Source organism: Euleptes europaea, chromosome 18, assembly GCF_029931775.1.
Source record: "Euleptes europaea isolate rEulEur1 chromosome 18, rEulEur1.hap1, whole genome shotgun sequence".
Taxonomy (NCBI): Eukaryota; Metazoa; Chordata; class Lepidosauria; order Squamata; family Sphaerodactylidae; genus Euleptes; species Euleptes europaea.
This window is the reverse complement of record NC_079329.1, coordinates 17,955,439-17,970,223: the sequence shown is the minus strand read 5'-3', so window position 1 is coordinate 17,970,223 and position 14,785 is coordinate 17,955,439. Positions and strand designations below refer to the sequence as shown.

At 41.9% G+C, this 14,785-nt stretch overlaps 3 protein-coding genes across 3 annotated transcripts; 1 reads left to right on the top strand and 2 right to left on the bottom strand.

Moving 5' to 3' along the window:
* Window positions 1–469: 469 nt before the first annotated feature.
* On the bottom strand, window positions 470–1,426 carry LOC130490603 (olfactory receptor 14A16-like). The gene has a single exon (XM_056864421.1). It carries the CDS (start codon window positions 1,424–1,426, stop codon window positions 470–472), a length of 957 nt encoding a protein of 318 aa, XP_056720399.1.
* A 4,748-nt stretch (window positions 1,427–6,174) lies between these two features.
* On the bottom strand, window positions 6,175–7,128 carry LOC130490601 (olfactory receptor 14C36-like). Its single transcript, XM_056864420.1, has one exon. It carries the CDS (start codon window positions 7,126–7,128, stop codon window positions 6,175–6,177), a length of 954 nt encoding a protein of 317 aa, XP_056720398.1.
* Window positions 7,129–11,627: 4,499 nt separating this feature from the next.
* LOC130490600 (olfactory receptor 14A16-like) lies at window positions 11,628–12,554 on the top strand. Its single transcript, XM_056864419.1, has one exon. It carries the CDS (start codon window positions 11,628–11,630, stop codon window positions 12,552–12,554), a length of 927 nt encoding a protein of 308 aa, XP_056720397.1.
* The last annotated feature ends 2,231 nt before the right edge of the window (window positions 12,555–14,785 follow it).

Here is a 14,785-nt window from a genome sequence, read left to right as displayed (position 1 = left end):
CAAACAATTTGAAGGGACTGATCTAAATTACACGCAGTATTTACTTTTAAAGCCGATGGATAATTTGTTGCAGCAACATTTTAAAATCCATCCTATTTACTACGGGTGTAGGTACTTCTGTAGAATAATCTCATATGGGATAAGATTATAACTCTTATGCTAAATGTTGCTACCACATTAAAAACTTTAAGAAAACAACAAGATTTTTAGGGTGGGATAAGCTTTCAAGGGTCAAAGCTTATACCCCGAAAATCTTGTTGGTCTGCAAGGTGCTACTGGACTCCAATCTAGTTGTTCTACTGCAGACCTCTGACTCTATTGTAAAGAAATGCACTAGTTTGCAAAGCTTCCCTTCAGAACTATTCATGCATAAGGAAAAACAGTTTTGCTGAAGTTGTGCCCTACTTTCTTGGAGACCTTTTAGCTATAAAAATGATTTTATTATTATTTGACAAATTATGCCAGGGCATTAGATTGATGGGAGAAACCTTGCTTTTCTTCCAGAAAAAATGCCACACTGAAACATTTTCCAAAGTGCAGTTTTGATGTCTCTGTTCCTCATTGAATAAATAATTGGATGCATCAGTGGAGGTATGACAGAATACAGGACAGCAACCACCAAATCCAGATCTGAAGGGGATTGTGAGTTGGACTTCATGTAGGCAAAGCATCCAGTGCTGATAAACAAGGAGACCACAATCAGGTGGGGTACACATGTTGAGAAAGCTTTGTTCCTTCCCTGTGTGGTGGGGATTCTGAGCACTGACTTGAAAATGTGCACGTATGAAACAGTTATGAAACCAAAACATGAGAAGACCATAAACGCACTGAAAACAACCACTCCAACTTCAATGAGGTACAAATTGTCACAGGATACTTTCAGTAGCTGTGGGATTTCACAGAAGAACTGGTTGATGACATTGGAGCAGAAGGTGATGGCAAAAGTACAACCGGTATGTAAACCTGAGTAAAGAAGACCAACAACCCATGCGCTGGCTGCCATCTTGATGCAGACTTTTCTATCCATCACTGCCTCATAATGCAGCGGGTCACAGATGGCGACATATCTATCATAGGCCATGCCTGTGAGGAGGAACAAGTCCGATGTCAAGAAAAAGAGCAAGAAATACACCTGTGCAACACATCCAGAATATGAAATTTCCCAGGTGTTCAAGAGGTAATTAATCATGGCATTTGGGATGGTGACAGATATGGATCCCAGATCGACGACAGATAAATTCACCAAGAAAAAGTACATGGGAGTGTGTAACCGCTTGTCCAGAGAAACAGCTGAAATGATGAGGAAGTTTGCTGTCAGAACTGCCAAGTAAACCACTAATAAAAGAATGAAGTACAATACATTTTGCTCCCATGTATCAGAGAAACCCAGAAGAAGAAAAGTCGTAACCATGCTTGAGTTTGACATTTCCTTGTAAGGACTTCCCGTGTATTGCTGTTGAGAGAAAAACAGCTTGATTAAGATTTTATTAATGAAGGGAACTGTCTCACTGGGTTGGATCCAGCCATCTTCTGTTGCTCAATCTCACCCCATTCCCCTCTTTACTGCGGTCCCTATTCCATATGGATTCTCTGAGCTTTCAGAGTAGTACAGTAAAAACAAATGAATTGTGTTTGGCAACATATTTTTTTCTAAATGACAGAAAGAGGGTGAAGAGAAAGAGGGCATTCACAAGTGCCGAGAAAGATACCGGTATGCGGCTGAAGGCAACCAGCTTTTCTGCTGGCAAATCTGCTATCAGAACACAAGTGTTCATTGTTTGTGGTCCTTTGGTTTTGTGCTTTGTAATGCTGGCATTGAAGACCAGCTTTTTCATTATTCCAAAGAAACCACAGTTTGTCATTTTGTCCAGTTGGGACAAAAGTGTTTTTTTATGCTGACAGAACAGGACTGCAAGCCAGGGACTAAACTGTGTGTGTTAAGTGCGGTCAAGTCGCCTCCAACTCATGGTGACCCTATGAATCAATGTCCTCCAAAATGTCCTATCTTTGACAGCCTTGCTCAGATCTTGCAAATTGTGGGCTGTGGCTTCCTTTATGGAGTCAATCCATCTCTTGTTGGGTCTTCCTCTTTTCCTGCTATCCTCAACTTTTCCTAGCATGACTGTCTTTTCCAATGACTATTGTATTCTCATAATGTGACCAAAATACGATAGCCTCAGTTTAGTCATTTTAGCTTCTAGGGTCAGTTCAGGCTTGATGTGATCTATAACCCACTGATTTCATTTTTTGGCAGTCCAGGGTATCCATAACACTCTCCTCCAACACCACATTTCAAAGGAATCTACTTTCTTCCTATCAGCTTTCTTCAATGTTCAGCTTTCACACCCATACATAGTAATAAGGAATACGATGGAATGAATTAACTTAATCTTGGTGGCCAGTGACACATCCTTACACTTCAGAATCTTTTCTAGCTCCTTCCCAGTTTCAATCTCTTTCTGATTTCTTGGCTGCAATCTCCCTTTTGGTTGATGATGGAGCCAAGGGATAGAAAGTCTTCAACAATTTCAATTTCCTCATTGTCAGCCTTAAAGTTGTGTAATTCTCCTTTGGTCATTACTTCTGTAGGGACTAAACTAGAGAATATGAAACATGTTTCTATGGAAATACAAGGTGATGTATTGGTTTGCATAGTGGGGAATAAAATATTGATAGATTTTTAAAAAGTTTGTTGGGTGTGAATCATGGGACTTGCCTGGATTTGACTGTGGATCAGGACCTGTAGTCCAGAGAAGAATTGGGCAATGTTCTGCCTAGTAACTACATGATGCCAACTGCAGGCATGAAGGCTCACTCGCATACTTCAAATAGTAGGCTGTAAGCCTAATTACTTCATTCCTCAGAATTTCACCTTCAAAGCTAGTTTTCAACATTTAGGCTACATATTCTAAATGTTCCCACTGCTTCCGTGCATTATTGTAGCAATGATTACAAGAAATCAATAAGTTTATGGAGACAGGAGGAAGGATGCTCATCCTGAAAGAAGATTATGTCTTTACCACCTAGCAAGTTCATATACTGTAGACTTTTCAGTGAAGGTTCTTGTTGGATGACAAAAGAAAAGGCTAGATAAGGAGATGACAGAAGGACTTTTACCTTTCAGGGAGGCACTTTCAGTCTTCCTCATTTGATTTCTTCTTTTCACACAGAGATGTCCAAAAGTTGACAGTGAATTCCATGTCCTCCACATCCTCTGCAATATTGAGCTCTTTGACTTCAAAGTAAATGTATACTTTGTTGGAAAGGAGTTTTATATATGTATGTTCTGCATTGTTCTTGAGGATGTTCACCATATATCCCAGTAGAGTTCAGTAACAGGGATCCCAAGAGAAGTTATTTGTATCTGTAGACTGCAATGACTTTCTGATAAAAAAATATTCCATGGATTATGTGCCTTCAAGCATGATCTGCCAATTTGCAGAGTGGATGAGATTAATGTCCCATCCTTTCCAGAACCCGATATTTAATGTATGATGTTTCCATTGCAAGAATTAGTGTTTCTTTTTAGGATAGCAACATTTCTGCTTAAAAAAAACAACAGTGGTCACTGATGTTCCTGAAAGTGGCAATGGAGTGACAAAACTCCATCTATCTTACCATATCTATTCTGCTCACCCAATATTTGCTCTGGGATATTTTTCACTACCATCTTTATATTTAAGGTATAATGTAAAAACCCACCTATGGTTGGATCCTACCATTTCTTCTGTTTGATCTCACCCAGTCCCCTTCTCATTGTAACCCGTCCCATGTGGCTTTCATAAACACAAATGCTAAGAATCACAGCATAGCCTTTTGGATGGTTTCACTAATGGGAATGTTTGTAAGATACAACCCACTATGATTGAGAGCATGGCAGGCCGCTCTCAAGAGATTTTTGTTTAAAGAATACTTGTCTGGGACTTTGCATCGGCATCCATGTGCCCAAATCTCTGCTCCAGGGTCTGATCAGCTCTGGGACAGAAGGTAAATGGGCCACATTTGTATTGTATACATGGTATGTATTCAAAGATCAGGCTTCAAGCATTCAAAAATAAAAAGAGTACACATGGTGTCTTCAAGCATCAGGCTGAGCAAGGATACAAGAAAAGGTGAAAATATGAAGTCCTCACCCTACACTTGGTAATAATAATAATAATACATTTTATTTGTGGCTAATATGCCAGCTAAAACAGAAACTGACCATACAGAGTAGATATTTAAAACCAAGGCCAACAACATTAGGAATCGGCCACTTTTACACTTCCACAGATTAGGGAACATTGAGGTGACGTAGCTTCATTGCTACTGCACAATATTTTGCAACCTGGGTGGTGATTGGTGAGCTGTCTCCCAGCAGAAACCTTTTGGTTCATTCACCCTCATCAATAAAGCCCATTTCTTTAATCAAAGGGTCAATAATATTGAAGCGGGCTGACTTGTAAAGGGGACATCTAAAAAACACATGCTCAATGGTTTCCAGTTCCCCTGTGTTACATGGGCAAAGTCTCTCCACCCTGGGGATCTTCTTAAAACTCCCTTCTAATATGGCAGATGGTAGGGCGGCACATCTGGTCAGGGTATTGGCCCTCCTATGTGTGTTCCTTTCCAAGGAGTATATGCAGCTGGTGCTAGAATATACCTGGAATGTTGAGGTGCTATAAATGCAGGGGATCTCAAGAGATCCGTTTGACGCTCATCCCTACACTTGGTAGTTATCCTGAACAATTTTATCTAGGACAGGCATGGGCTTTTTCCCATTGTCTCTCATCACATGTGCAAGGTGGAGTCCATAGATAAAGACGGAGGCCGTGGCTTTTACCCCTCCGTGAAGAACAAGATTGAAGAGAGCTTTGTTCCTGTGTCCTGGGAATTTATCATCTCTTCTTGGGGTCCCATTCCTTCTTGTGGTCATTCTGATCTTTCTTCCTTAAGAGGAAGAGAAAACTAGCCATTTGGCTGTCCATGACTTTGTCCCTTGAAGTGTGACATCCTAGCAAGGTGTGAGGTGTCAAACCCTTTGTTTCTCCAGGCATTCCATTTGCTGAACTAAGAGCTTGGGTGCTCTGTGCTTGGGAAGGGATGCATCATTCCTAGTACCTGTCACTTCTGCCAGCTACAGATTTGTAGAGGGGTTCCTCAATACAGTGTGACTAATGGTTGAATTACTGGGGGGAATTACGTGGTGGATGGCATTTCTCTACAGGGCCTCTTTTGGTTCAGCCAAGGTTCAGCCACTCTGCCCTCCTGCCTTAACTGCTTCCCAAATAAACTTCACAGACAAAAGCAAACTTTTTCAACCCTCTTTGATACAATTGTTTTCTCAAAAAAGTAAACACTTCCAAAGCAAAATACTATGTCAACTAGTCCATAATGAAAGGAAAGCCAGGCTGGAAGAGGTTAGGGGCAAATTGTGCAGCACATAGAATAATGTGTAATTGTTCTTTATGGAATACATGCAATGTATGTTTGCACAATGAATAAAAGGATGTGCTTTTGCAAAATCTTCTACCTCAATGCCACTGAATCTTACTTTGGCATTGGCTGAAGCTGCACAATCTGATTTGGTGAGCCATTACTATCTGGGAGAGATATGGGAGGCTGCAAGGCAGACAGAGAGAAGTGCAAGACATGTCCTGGGCGAGCACTGACAACAGCAGGAACCACCACTTGGTTTCAGTAACTCTGTAGCTGTAACTCACTACCTAGAGGAGATGAACCAACGATGAACCAGGATTCTGCATTAAGGCATCAAAACAAATCATACTTAGTAGAAGCCCATATTTACAAGCAAAGAAGGAGGAGGACAAGGAGGAGGTTGGTTTTTACATCCTGCTTTTCTCTACCTTTAAGGAGTCTCAAAGTGGCTTACAATCACCTTCCCTTCCCCTCCCCACATCAGACACCTTGTGAGGTAGGTGGGGCTGAGAGAGTTCGGAGAGAACTGTGACTGGCCCAAGGTCACTCAGCAGGCTTCGTGTGGAGGAGTGGGGAATCAAACCTCTAGATTAGAGTCCACTGCTTTTAACCACTACACCAAGAGGGCTAGGGAAAGGAAGTATTCAAATAATTTCATGTGTACGTTTAAAGAAAATGGCCCTTACATGTCCATAGCCACGAGAGCCAATCATTGACACAACCCTTCCTTCCCTCCCTCTCATGATCTGCCTAAGTTCATCTCCTGGGGGAAGCTCTTTGAGTCCACCATGTTGCTTTCACACCTGTTCTCTTCCTCAGAGCTGCTTGGATGTCTTTGTTTCTCAGGGTATAAATGATAGGATTCATGAGTGGTGGCAAAATGGCATACAGAATAGCAGCAAACAAGTCCACAGATAGAGATGACATCTCTTTTGGTCTCATGTAAGAAAACATGACAGTAAAAGCAAACAGAGAAAACATTGTCAAATGAGGGATGCAGGTGGAGAAAGCTTTATACTTCCCTTGGCCCGACTGAATCTTGAACACAGTAGAGAAGATGCAACTATAGGAAACCAATAGGAACACAGAGCCAACCGCCCCCATAGTGAGAACACAGGCGAAATTGAAGATCTCGTTAAACTGGGTATCTGTGCAAGAGAGCCTTAATAACTGGGGGATGTCACAGAAATATTGTTCAACAACTTGCCAGCAGAACTGTAGCCTAAATGTGTTTGCTGTTTGTGTTATTCCATTAATGAGACTGAAGACCAATGCAGCGGCTGTCATTTGGAAGCAGGCATTCCAGTTCATGATCAGCATGTACCGTAGGGGATGGCAGATTGCCACAAAGCGGTCATAAGCCATGACAGCAAGCAGGGAAAGTTCTGCCGTGGCACATGCAATAACACAGAAAACTTGGACGACACATCCTTCAAAAGAAATCCTGTTGTCATTTCTCAAGGAGTTGACCATGGATGTAGGAACAGTGGAAGAAATGAAGCAGATGTCTACCGATGACAAGACAGCCAGGAAAAAGTACATGGGGGTGTGAAGGTGAGGAATCATTGCCACAGAGGTAATGATGAGAAAATTTCCCATCAGGGTTGCTAAGTAGAGGGAAAGGAACACCATAAAATGTAAAATCTGTAGCTCTCGCATATCAGAGAATCCTTGAAGGATGAATTCTGTCACAACTGTGTTGTTTACCATTCGTTTTTTGTTAAGAAAATTATGTGGAGAGAAAGAAGAAGCAGAAGCAGCAGAAGCAGAAGCAGAAGCAGAAGCAGAAGCAGAAGCAGAAGCAGCAGCAGCAGCAGCAGCAGAAGAAGAAGAAGAAGAAGAGTTGGCTTTTATACCCCCATTTTCTCTACCATTAAGGAGTCTTCAAACCGGCTTACAATCTCCTTCCCTTCCTCTCCCCACAACAGACACCTTGTGAGTTAGGTGAGGCTGAGAGCGTTCAGAAAGATCTGTGACTAGATCAAGGTCACCCAGCAGGCTTCATGTGTAGGAATGCAGAAACAAACTCTAATCACCAGATTAGAGTCCACCGCTCTTAACCCCTATACCAGCAGAATGTTTATAAATTTCTCTGCCTTGGTCTCTGTCTCTCTCTGTTTCCATGACAAATTGATCGAGAGCATTATAGAAAGGTACTAAAAAGTCAAATAAAAATTCCCATTTGTCAACTGCATGTGCAAAGTGAGAAGGGAAGAAGTCCACTTGCGAATATATAATGAAATTGCTTGGAAGCCTTGACGCCTGCCCCAGCTTCTTTAGCATGGATCCATAGCATGTTCAAGATGAAGTTCTCCCCTACAATGCATGAAAAACAGAATTGTATTTCAACCGGACAGCAAGCACCATGGTTATTTTCCCCCAAGAATTTAAGTAAAGGATATCATGGTGTCAAACACACCAAGACTAGCCTCGAACAGCAAACTTGGGATTCCCAGCTCAGTATTTGGTACTTAAAGGGGGTGTGAGTTGGGGAGATGAAGACAGTGATGGTGGGCTGCTGGACTCTTTCCCAGCCTTCACTATCCTCTTCTCAGCATGGCCCCACATCAATTCTTGTCCTCCATCCATGCTCTGAGACCAAAAAAGAAGGACCTCTTCCCATTCAGCATATATTTCCTGTAAATGCCCACCTCTGCATTCAGATTAGGTGGGAAACATGATCGTTAAATCAGCTTTTGCCATGTAATCCCTAATTCCAGGCGTCAATAAAATTAAAAGTACATGTTGGGTTTATATTTATGCACAGTTTGGAAAACAATTCTGATGTGGTCGACAGAAATGTGCTAGAAAGATCCGTTGTGCTAGACAGAAAGAGAACACCCACCTGAGCAGATACACTTCGCAGAACAAAATAATAAGGTTACTGACCTCATCAATTCTTTTCAGATTTGCTGGACTTGGATATAAAGACAGGGTGTGGAACTGGGAGAAGATAGAGGATATAACTGTATAGACCATTGCCTCTTCTCTTCTCTTCTCTTCTCTTCTCTTCTCTTCTCTTCTCTTCTCTTCTCTTGTAAAGGATTCTAGGGTCTGTTCCCCAAAGCTCCACATGAGTAGTAATAGAGAACCAGAGGGAGAAATTAAAACAGCTCCTGACATGGGAGAGTGAGATGCCCTGGTCCCTCCAGGGATATTCAGAGACCTTTCATTGAACATTGAAAGCTGCTGCTGAGACTTGGCCAGGCAACGACAGAGGTCAGAAGTCAGCAGGTGTGAAAAGACTCTCCCTCACTTCTTCCCCAGCTCTTCAGATGCCCTAGTGCAGGGGTGTCAAACTCATTTGTTACGAGGGCTGGATGTGACATGAATGTCACTTGTTCGGACGGGCCATGTGTATTATAAAATTTAGAAGACATCAGCAAAGTCAATTTATGATATTTTTTTAACGTTACCTTTTACTTAAAATACAAACAAACAAGGGACCAAGTTTTGAAAAGTGGCCATCAACCAGTCTCAGAACCGACACCAAATCATTCATAAATGAATTTAAAAGACAGCGAGCCAGAACACACCCCTGTTTAACCCCCCCTGTTTATAGCTCCAAATCAACATGTATTTCTTATCAACCTATATTTTGTAGACTTCTGCCATATTTCGATCACTGTTCCATAATATCTAGGGGATTCTTTAATAAACAACAAAGATTTCATTCTTGGGATACGTAACCCAAGTCTTCTTGCTTAACACATGTGCACCTGGATCAGTTGTTGTTTCTGGCTCCTCTGGCGCATGACTTCTATGCAGCAATCTGTCAACTTCTCTACTATAAGCTGATCCTATGTTGGAATGCCTATTTTTCAACTGGTGAATGCTCCTTGGGCCGTTGTTGTAGTCAGTGCAGTGGTACAAACTGAGTATGACATCTCTCAGCTCCTGATAATAACTTGCACTGATACAGTGACCCAATAAAGAATCTTCGTGGTTACTGCTTTGGTTCCAGAGTCAGTGTTTGTGTTGCTTATATTGATTTCATATATGTTCATCATGTCAACTGTATGCATTCAGCCAATAGCAGGCATAAATCTATTTCCATTTGCATTTCATACTTGACTGTTTCTGCTTGTCTGTGATCCCTGGTGCATTTTCTTACTTTTGATTACAACCTCGTCCTCTCTATCTCTGGGCTTATTGACTGCTCTTTAGTTCTACCACCAGTATTCCATCTGTTCGTCCGTCCGTCCGTCCATACATTCATTCATTCATTCATTCATTCATTCATTCATTCACTCACTCACTCACTCACTCACTCACTCACTCATTCATTCATTCATTCATTCATTCATTCATTCATTCATTCATTCATTCATGTGTTTACATTATTTATAGTCCAGTTTCTCACTGAGATTGAGGGTGAAATACACAATGTAAATCAATGCAATCAATAGGGTGAGATCTCTAATAAGCAATGTAATAGGACTAGGAATGGTAGAAATCTGAAATGAAGCTGCCGTCTGCACAGCATAAATATTAAAGATGACATATCAAACAATACAGACCATGGTATTACATCAGGAGAAACACAGTGCTCCCCACCCCCACCCCTCGGGACAGTGTGGTGCAATGTACCTCTTCATCATTGTATACTGAGGAACAAAGAGTTCCAGATACCTCTGAGAAATATGCTAAAGGAGAGTTTTAATTTTGTCATAGTGCCCTCATAGACCTTTCCAAAGATTTTTCAATTCCTAGAGTATGAGAAAAATGAGGTTACATATAGCCTCTTCAGCTGTATTATGGTGAATTCTAATGTTTCATTTTGATATAATGTTCCTGAGTGAAACCTATTTGTATCAAAAAATTATATAAATTCTAAAATGAAACGGGTTGCATCCTAAAAGCATCTCTGCTGGCATAAGATAAAGAAAGAGTGATCTCTCTTGGTTCCTGTCTTCACTGCTAGCCCTTCCTGCATCTCATTATTTCCAATAGAGACCTTAATAGGGTTGCAGTGGAGATCCTTCTCCCCACTGGATCTTCCCACTGTCATTCATCTGACACCTAAATCTATTAACTGTTGGGTGAAACCTGGCCCCAGGTCTTGAGAAGTTTTGTCCAATTCATGAAAAATGAGAGGTCTCATGTCCCCTTCTCTAAAATGGAACTTGGTTTGAAGAAGGAGCTTGGAACATCCCTAGAGAGACTGTATCATCAAGAGCTCCCAAGGGGCTGTAGGCAAGTTTATTCAAGAGACATTTCAATTTCTCCCTCTGGGAAGCGTACACATGTGGATCTATGGAAAACAGATGACTGAAATCCAAACAAGAAGAGATGAGGCAATCTCATCTGTGCAGCTAAACCACATCTTCTCACAGTCAAGTCCAGTCATTCTAAAAACAAGAAGTGAACAGGTCAGTGATCTTATTAGGTTATTCTGTGAACAGAATCTGGTCAGATAAGATGTTTCATTTCTGGCTAGCACATAAACTAGCATTCAGCATCCAGCATTAAGAGATTAATTCCAAGATGAATAGCATCAGATGGACCACAAAATTAACAGAATTCCATCTAGAGGTAGTGAAATTTGATGAAAGAGATGCATGGTGTAGGTAAAAAATCTGGGGAAGTTTTAAAGGTATGTTCTATGCCTTGGGAGGCTGACTCATTTTTCATGTTCACAAAGCCCATTTCTGCCAGAGCTTGGCTGGACTATAAAATGGGGGAAAGTGACTGGGGACTAGGTTGTGAAAGGGAAAGCTATGGATGGAAAGAGATTGTGTATCTAATCTGCCATCCCTCTCTTAATATCACCTCCCACATCCCCTTTAAGCATCAAATACTAAATTGGAAACACTTGGTTGCTGTTCAAGTGTTTTTGACACCTTGCAAAAGACAGGTATTGTATTCTTAATTGAATTTAAGGGGGAAAATATCCATGATGATCTCTTTATCGTTTCAATCTTCTGCCTGATCCTCTGCCTTTCAAAATGTAGGAGAGAACATGTCTTTACATACGGTAGACACATATTGAGGACATTGGGACCCTCAGCAAGCTGTATATTTGCAACTGAACATATCCATTTCTCACCTTGTGTCTGCATTTGGCAACACATGGCTTTTTAGTTGCCTTTTAAAATAGACTTCCATAAGTCTTCTCACAAGCGATGCATCATGGAAACAAAAAAGTATAACCAATAGTAAACCTCGTTCATTCCTTTCTCTCCACAGAATTTTACACAAAGGGACGCATGATAAACCAAACAGCCGTGACAGAATTCATCCTTCAAGGATTCTCTGATATGCGAGAGCTACAAGTTTTACATTTTATGGCTTTTCTCACTCTCTACTTAGCAACCCTGATGGGAAATTTTCTCATCGTCATAACTGTGGCCCTGGTTCATCACCTTCATACCCCCATGTATTTTTTCCTAGCTGTCTTGTCATCAGTGGATGCCTGCTTCATCTCTTCCACCGTTCCCAAATCCATGGCCAATTCCTTTATGAACGACAACCGGATTTCATTCTGGGGATGCGTCAACCAGCTTTTCTTCGTCGTTGCGTGCACCACAGCAGAGGTTTCCCTACTCACTATCATGGCTTACGACCGCTATGTAGCAATCTGCCATCCTCTACAGTACATGCTGATCATGAACTGGAACGCCTGCTTCCAAATGGCAGCTATTGCCTTGGTCTTGAGTGTCATCAACGGAATAATACAAACAGCAAACACGTTCAGGCTACAGTTCTGCTGGTCCAATGTAGTTGAACAATATTTCTGTAATATCCCTCAGTTGTTAAGGATCTCTTGCACGGACACCAAGTTCAATGAGATCTTCACTTTTGTCTGTGTTCTTACTGTGGGTTTTTTCTGTTCTGTGTTCATCGTGGTTTCCTATAGTTATATCTTCTCCGCTGTGTTCAAGATAAAATCAGGCCGGGGAAAGTATAAAGCTTTCTCCACCTGCATCCCACACTTGACTATGTTTGCTCTTTTTGCCTTTACTGTCATGTTTACTTACATGAGACCACAGGAGATGCTGTCTCCATCTGTGGACTTGTTAGCTGCTGTTCTGTATGCAGTTGTGCCGCCACTCATGAATCCCATCATTTATAGCCTGAGAAACAAAGACATCCAAGCGGCTCTGAGAAAGTGGAAAGGTTTGAATGTGACATGATGGCCTCAAAGAGCTTTTCCAAGATGGTTTGCAGTATTGGACAAATATGACCTTCTGCCATCTTAACAGTGGGGCTTGGCTTTCCACTCAGCAAACTCAGTTTGGCATCTATGAGCCCATTCCTGAAGGGGGGTGAAGCTCCTTAGGAGCCAGCATGACCCCATGTTGGAGTAGGGGAAAACACACCAATTTCTGGGCACTGCCAGCCCCCCGCCACCAGTGCAGCCATGCCGGCAGGGCTTCCTGGAAGGGAAAGCCCACACTGGTGATGGTGGAGCATTCCCAGGACATTCCTCACCTCTTTCGCCCCAGGAATATCCCCTTGTGCTGCAGTGGTGCTCTGCTAACTTTTTTGGTGGCACAGCCCCATTGAAGGTAGGGTTGCCAAGTACCTCTTCGCAACTGGCGGGAGGTTTTTGGGGCGGAACCTAGGGAGGGCAGGGTTTGGGGAGGGGAGGGACTTTAATGCCATAGGGTTCAATTGCCAAAGCAGCCATTTTCTGCAGGTGAACTGATACCTATAGGATGGAGATCAGTTGTAATAGCAAGAGATTTCTTTTTTTAAAAAAATATTTTTTATTGATTTTATTAGGGATACAGAAAAGAAAAAAAGGGATAGAGGTGTGATGGGGTAAATTTAACAACATTTCAGGGGTTAACGTCCCAGACAATTCCTCAACTATCCTAACCCTTGTTTTACTTCTATCATATTCATTTTTGTCTCTATTATCTATTGGATCTGTTTTAGTCTTATGTCTAGTTTTAACTTCATTTGTCTATAATATTTCACAAATTTTATACTATAATACTACTGTAATAATATCACTTTTCATTATTTCTATTCAAACAAATATCTAAAATCTTATCTACAGATTTTGCTTCTAACATGTTTAACTTAAATTCCCCATGTATTTTTTGTAAAATAGTTGCCATTTCTGTTCGTATTCTTCTGCCATAGGGTTCAATTGCCAAAGCAGCCATTTTCTGCAGGTGAACTGATCTCTATCGGCTGGAGATCAGTTGTAATAGCGAGAGATTTTGAGCTACTACCTGGAGGTTGGAATCCCTGGTTGTAGGTAATGGGGGATTTTCCCCCTTTTCTCTATTTTATGTTTTAATATTCCTTTTTTGCCTCTGTCGCAGCCGGAAAGACTCTGAGGTGGCGGCGTGGCTGTGCTGCTCCCAGCCTCCACGGATCTGCCCCCTCCCTTCAGGATTGGACTGCCCGTACTCTTTATGAAGCACAACATGGAAATTTCACCTGTGTTTATTTATTTCAACTCAAATCCTCTTAGACTTTTGTGGTGTAGTGGTTAAGAGCGTGGTGTAGTGGTTAAGAGCAGTGGTTTGGAGTGGTGGAGTCTGTTCTGGAGACCTGGGTTTGATTCTCCACTCCTCCACATGAGTGGTGGAGGCTAATCTGGTGAACTGGGTTGTTTTCCCCACTCCTACACACGAAGCCAGCTGGGTGACCTTTGGCCAGTCATGCTCTCTCAGCCCCACCTACCTCACAGGGTGTCTGTTGTGGGAAGGGGAAGGGAAGGTGATTGTAAGCAGGTTTGAGTCTGCCTTAAGTGGTAAAGAAAGTCAGCATATAAAAACAACTCTTCTTCTTCTTCTATTCTTGTTTGAGCTTGATATGGGAATGGATTTCTGGAGTGTTCAAACCTTTACCACATACATAGGGGCCAAGATGAATTCTAGGATAGAAGTCCAGCAGAATTCTGGAGATGTGGGCACAACATTTGGTGAACATCAAAACAGAAGAAGAAGAAGAGTTGCTTTTTATACCCCGCTTTTCTATACTGAAAGGAGTCTCAAAGCAGCTTACAATCACCTCCCCACCCACCCCTTGCCACAACAAGCACCTTGTGAAATAGGTGAGGCTGAGAGAGTTCTGAGAGAATTGTGACTGGCCTAAGGTCACCCAGCAGGCTGCAAGGGGAGGAATAGGGAACCCAATCTGGTTCTCCAGATCAGAGTCCACCGCTCATGTGGAGGAATAGGGAACCCAATCTGGTTCTCCAGATTAGAGTCCGCTGCTCCTAGTCACCACACAACGCAGGCTCTCGTTCAACAGCTGATTTCTGACAGAATAATTTTTAAAAGTCTACATGCCTCTTTATGCTCTGAAACAGGATGCAAGGAATTCTAGAACAATATGCAATTAACATAATTGATCCATGTTTTGCTAGATACCTTGAAACATATTTTTGAACATTCATTTCAAG

What these genes read in the sequence shown, in the direction of transcription:
- LOC130490600 (XM_056864419.1), top strand. Translation starts at nt 11,628, where the DNA reads ATGATAAACCAAACAGCCGTGACAGAATTCATCCTTCAAGGATTCTCT.
- LOC130490603 (XM_056864421.1), bottom strand. Translation starts at nt 1,426, where the DNA reads ATGTCAAACTCAAGCATGGTTACGACTTTTCTTCTTCTGGGTTTCTCT.
- LOC130490601 (XM_056864420.1), bottom strand. Translation starts at nt 7,128, where the DNA reads ATGGTAAACAACACAGTTGTGACAGAATTCATCCTTCAAGGATTCTCT.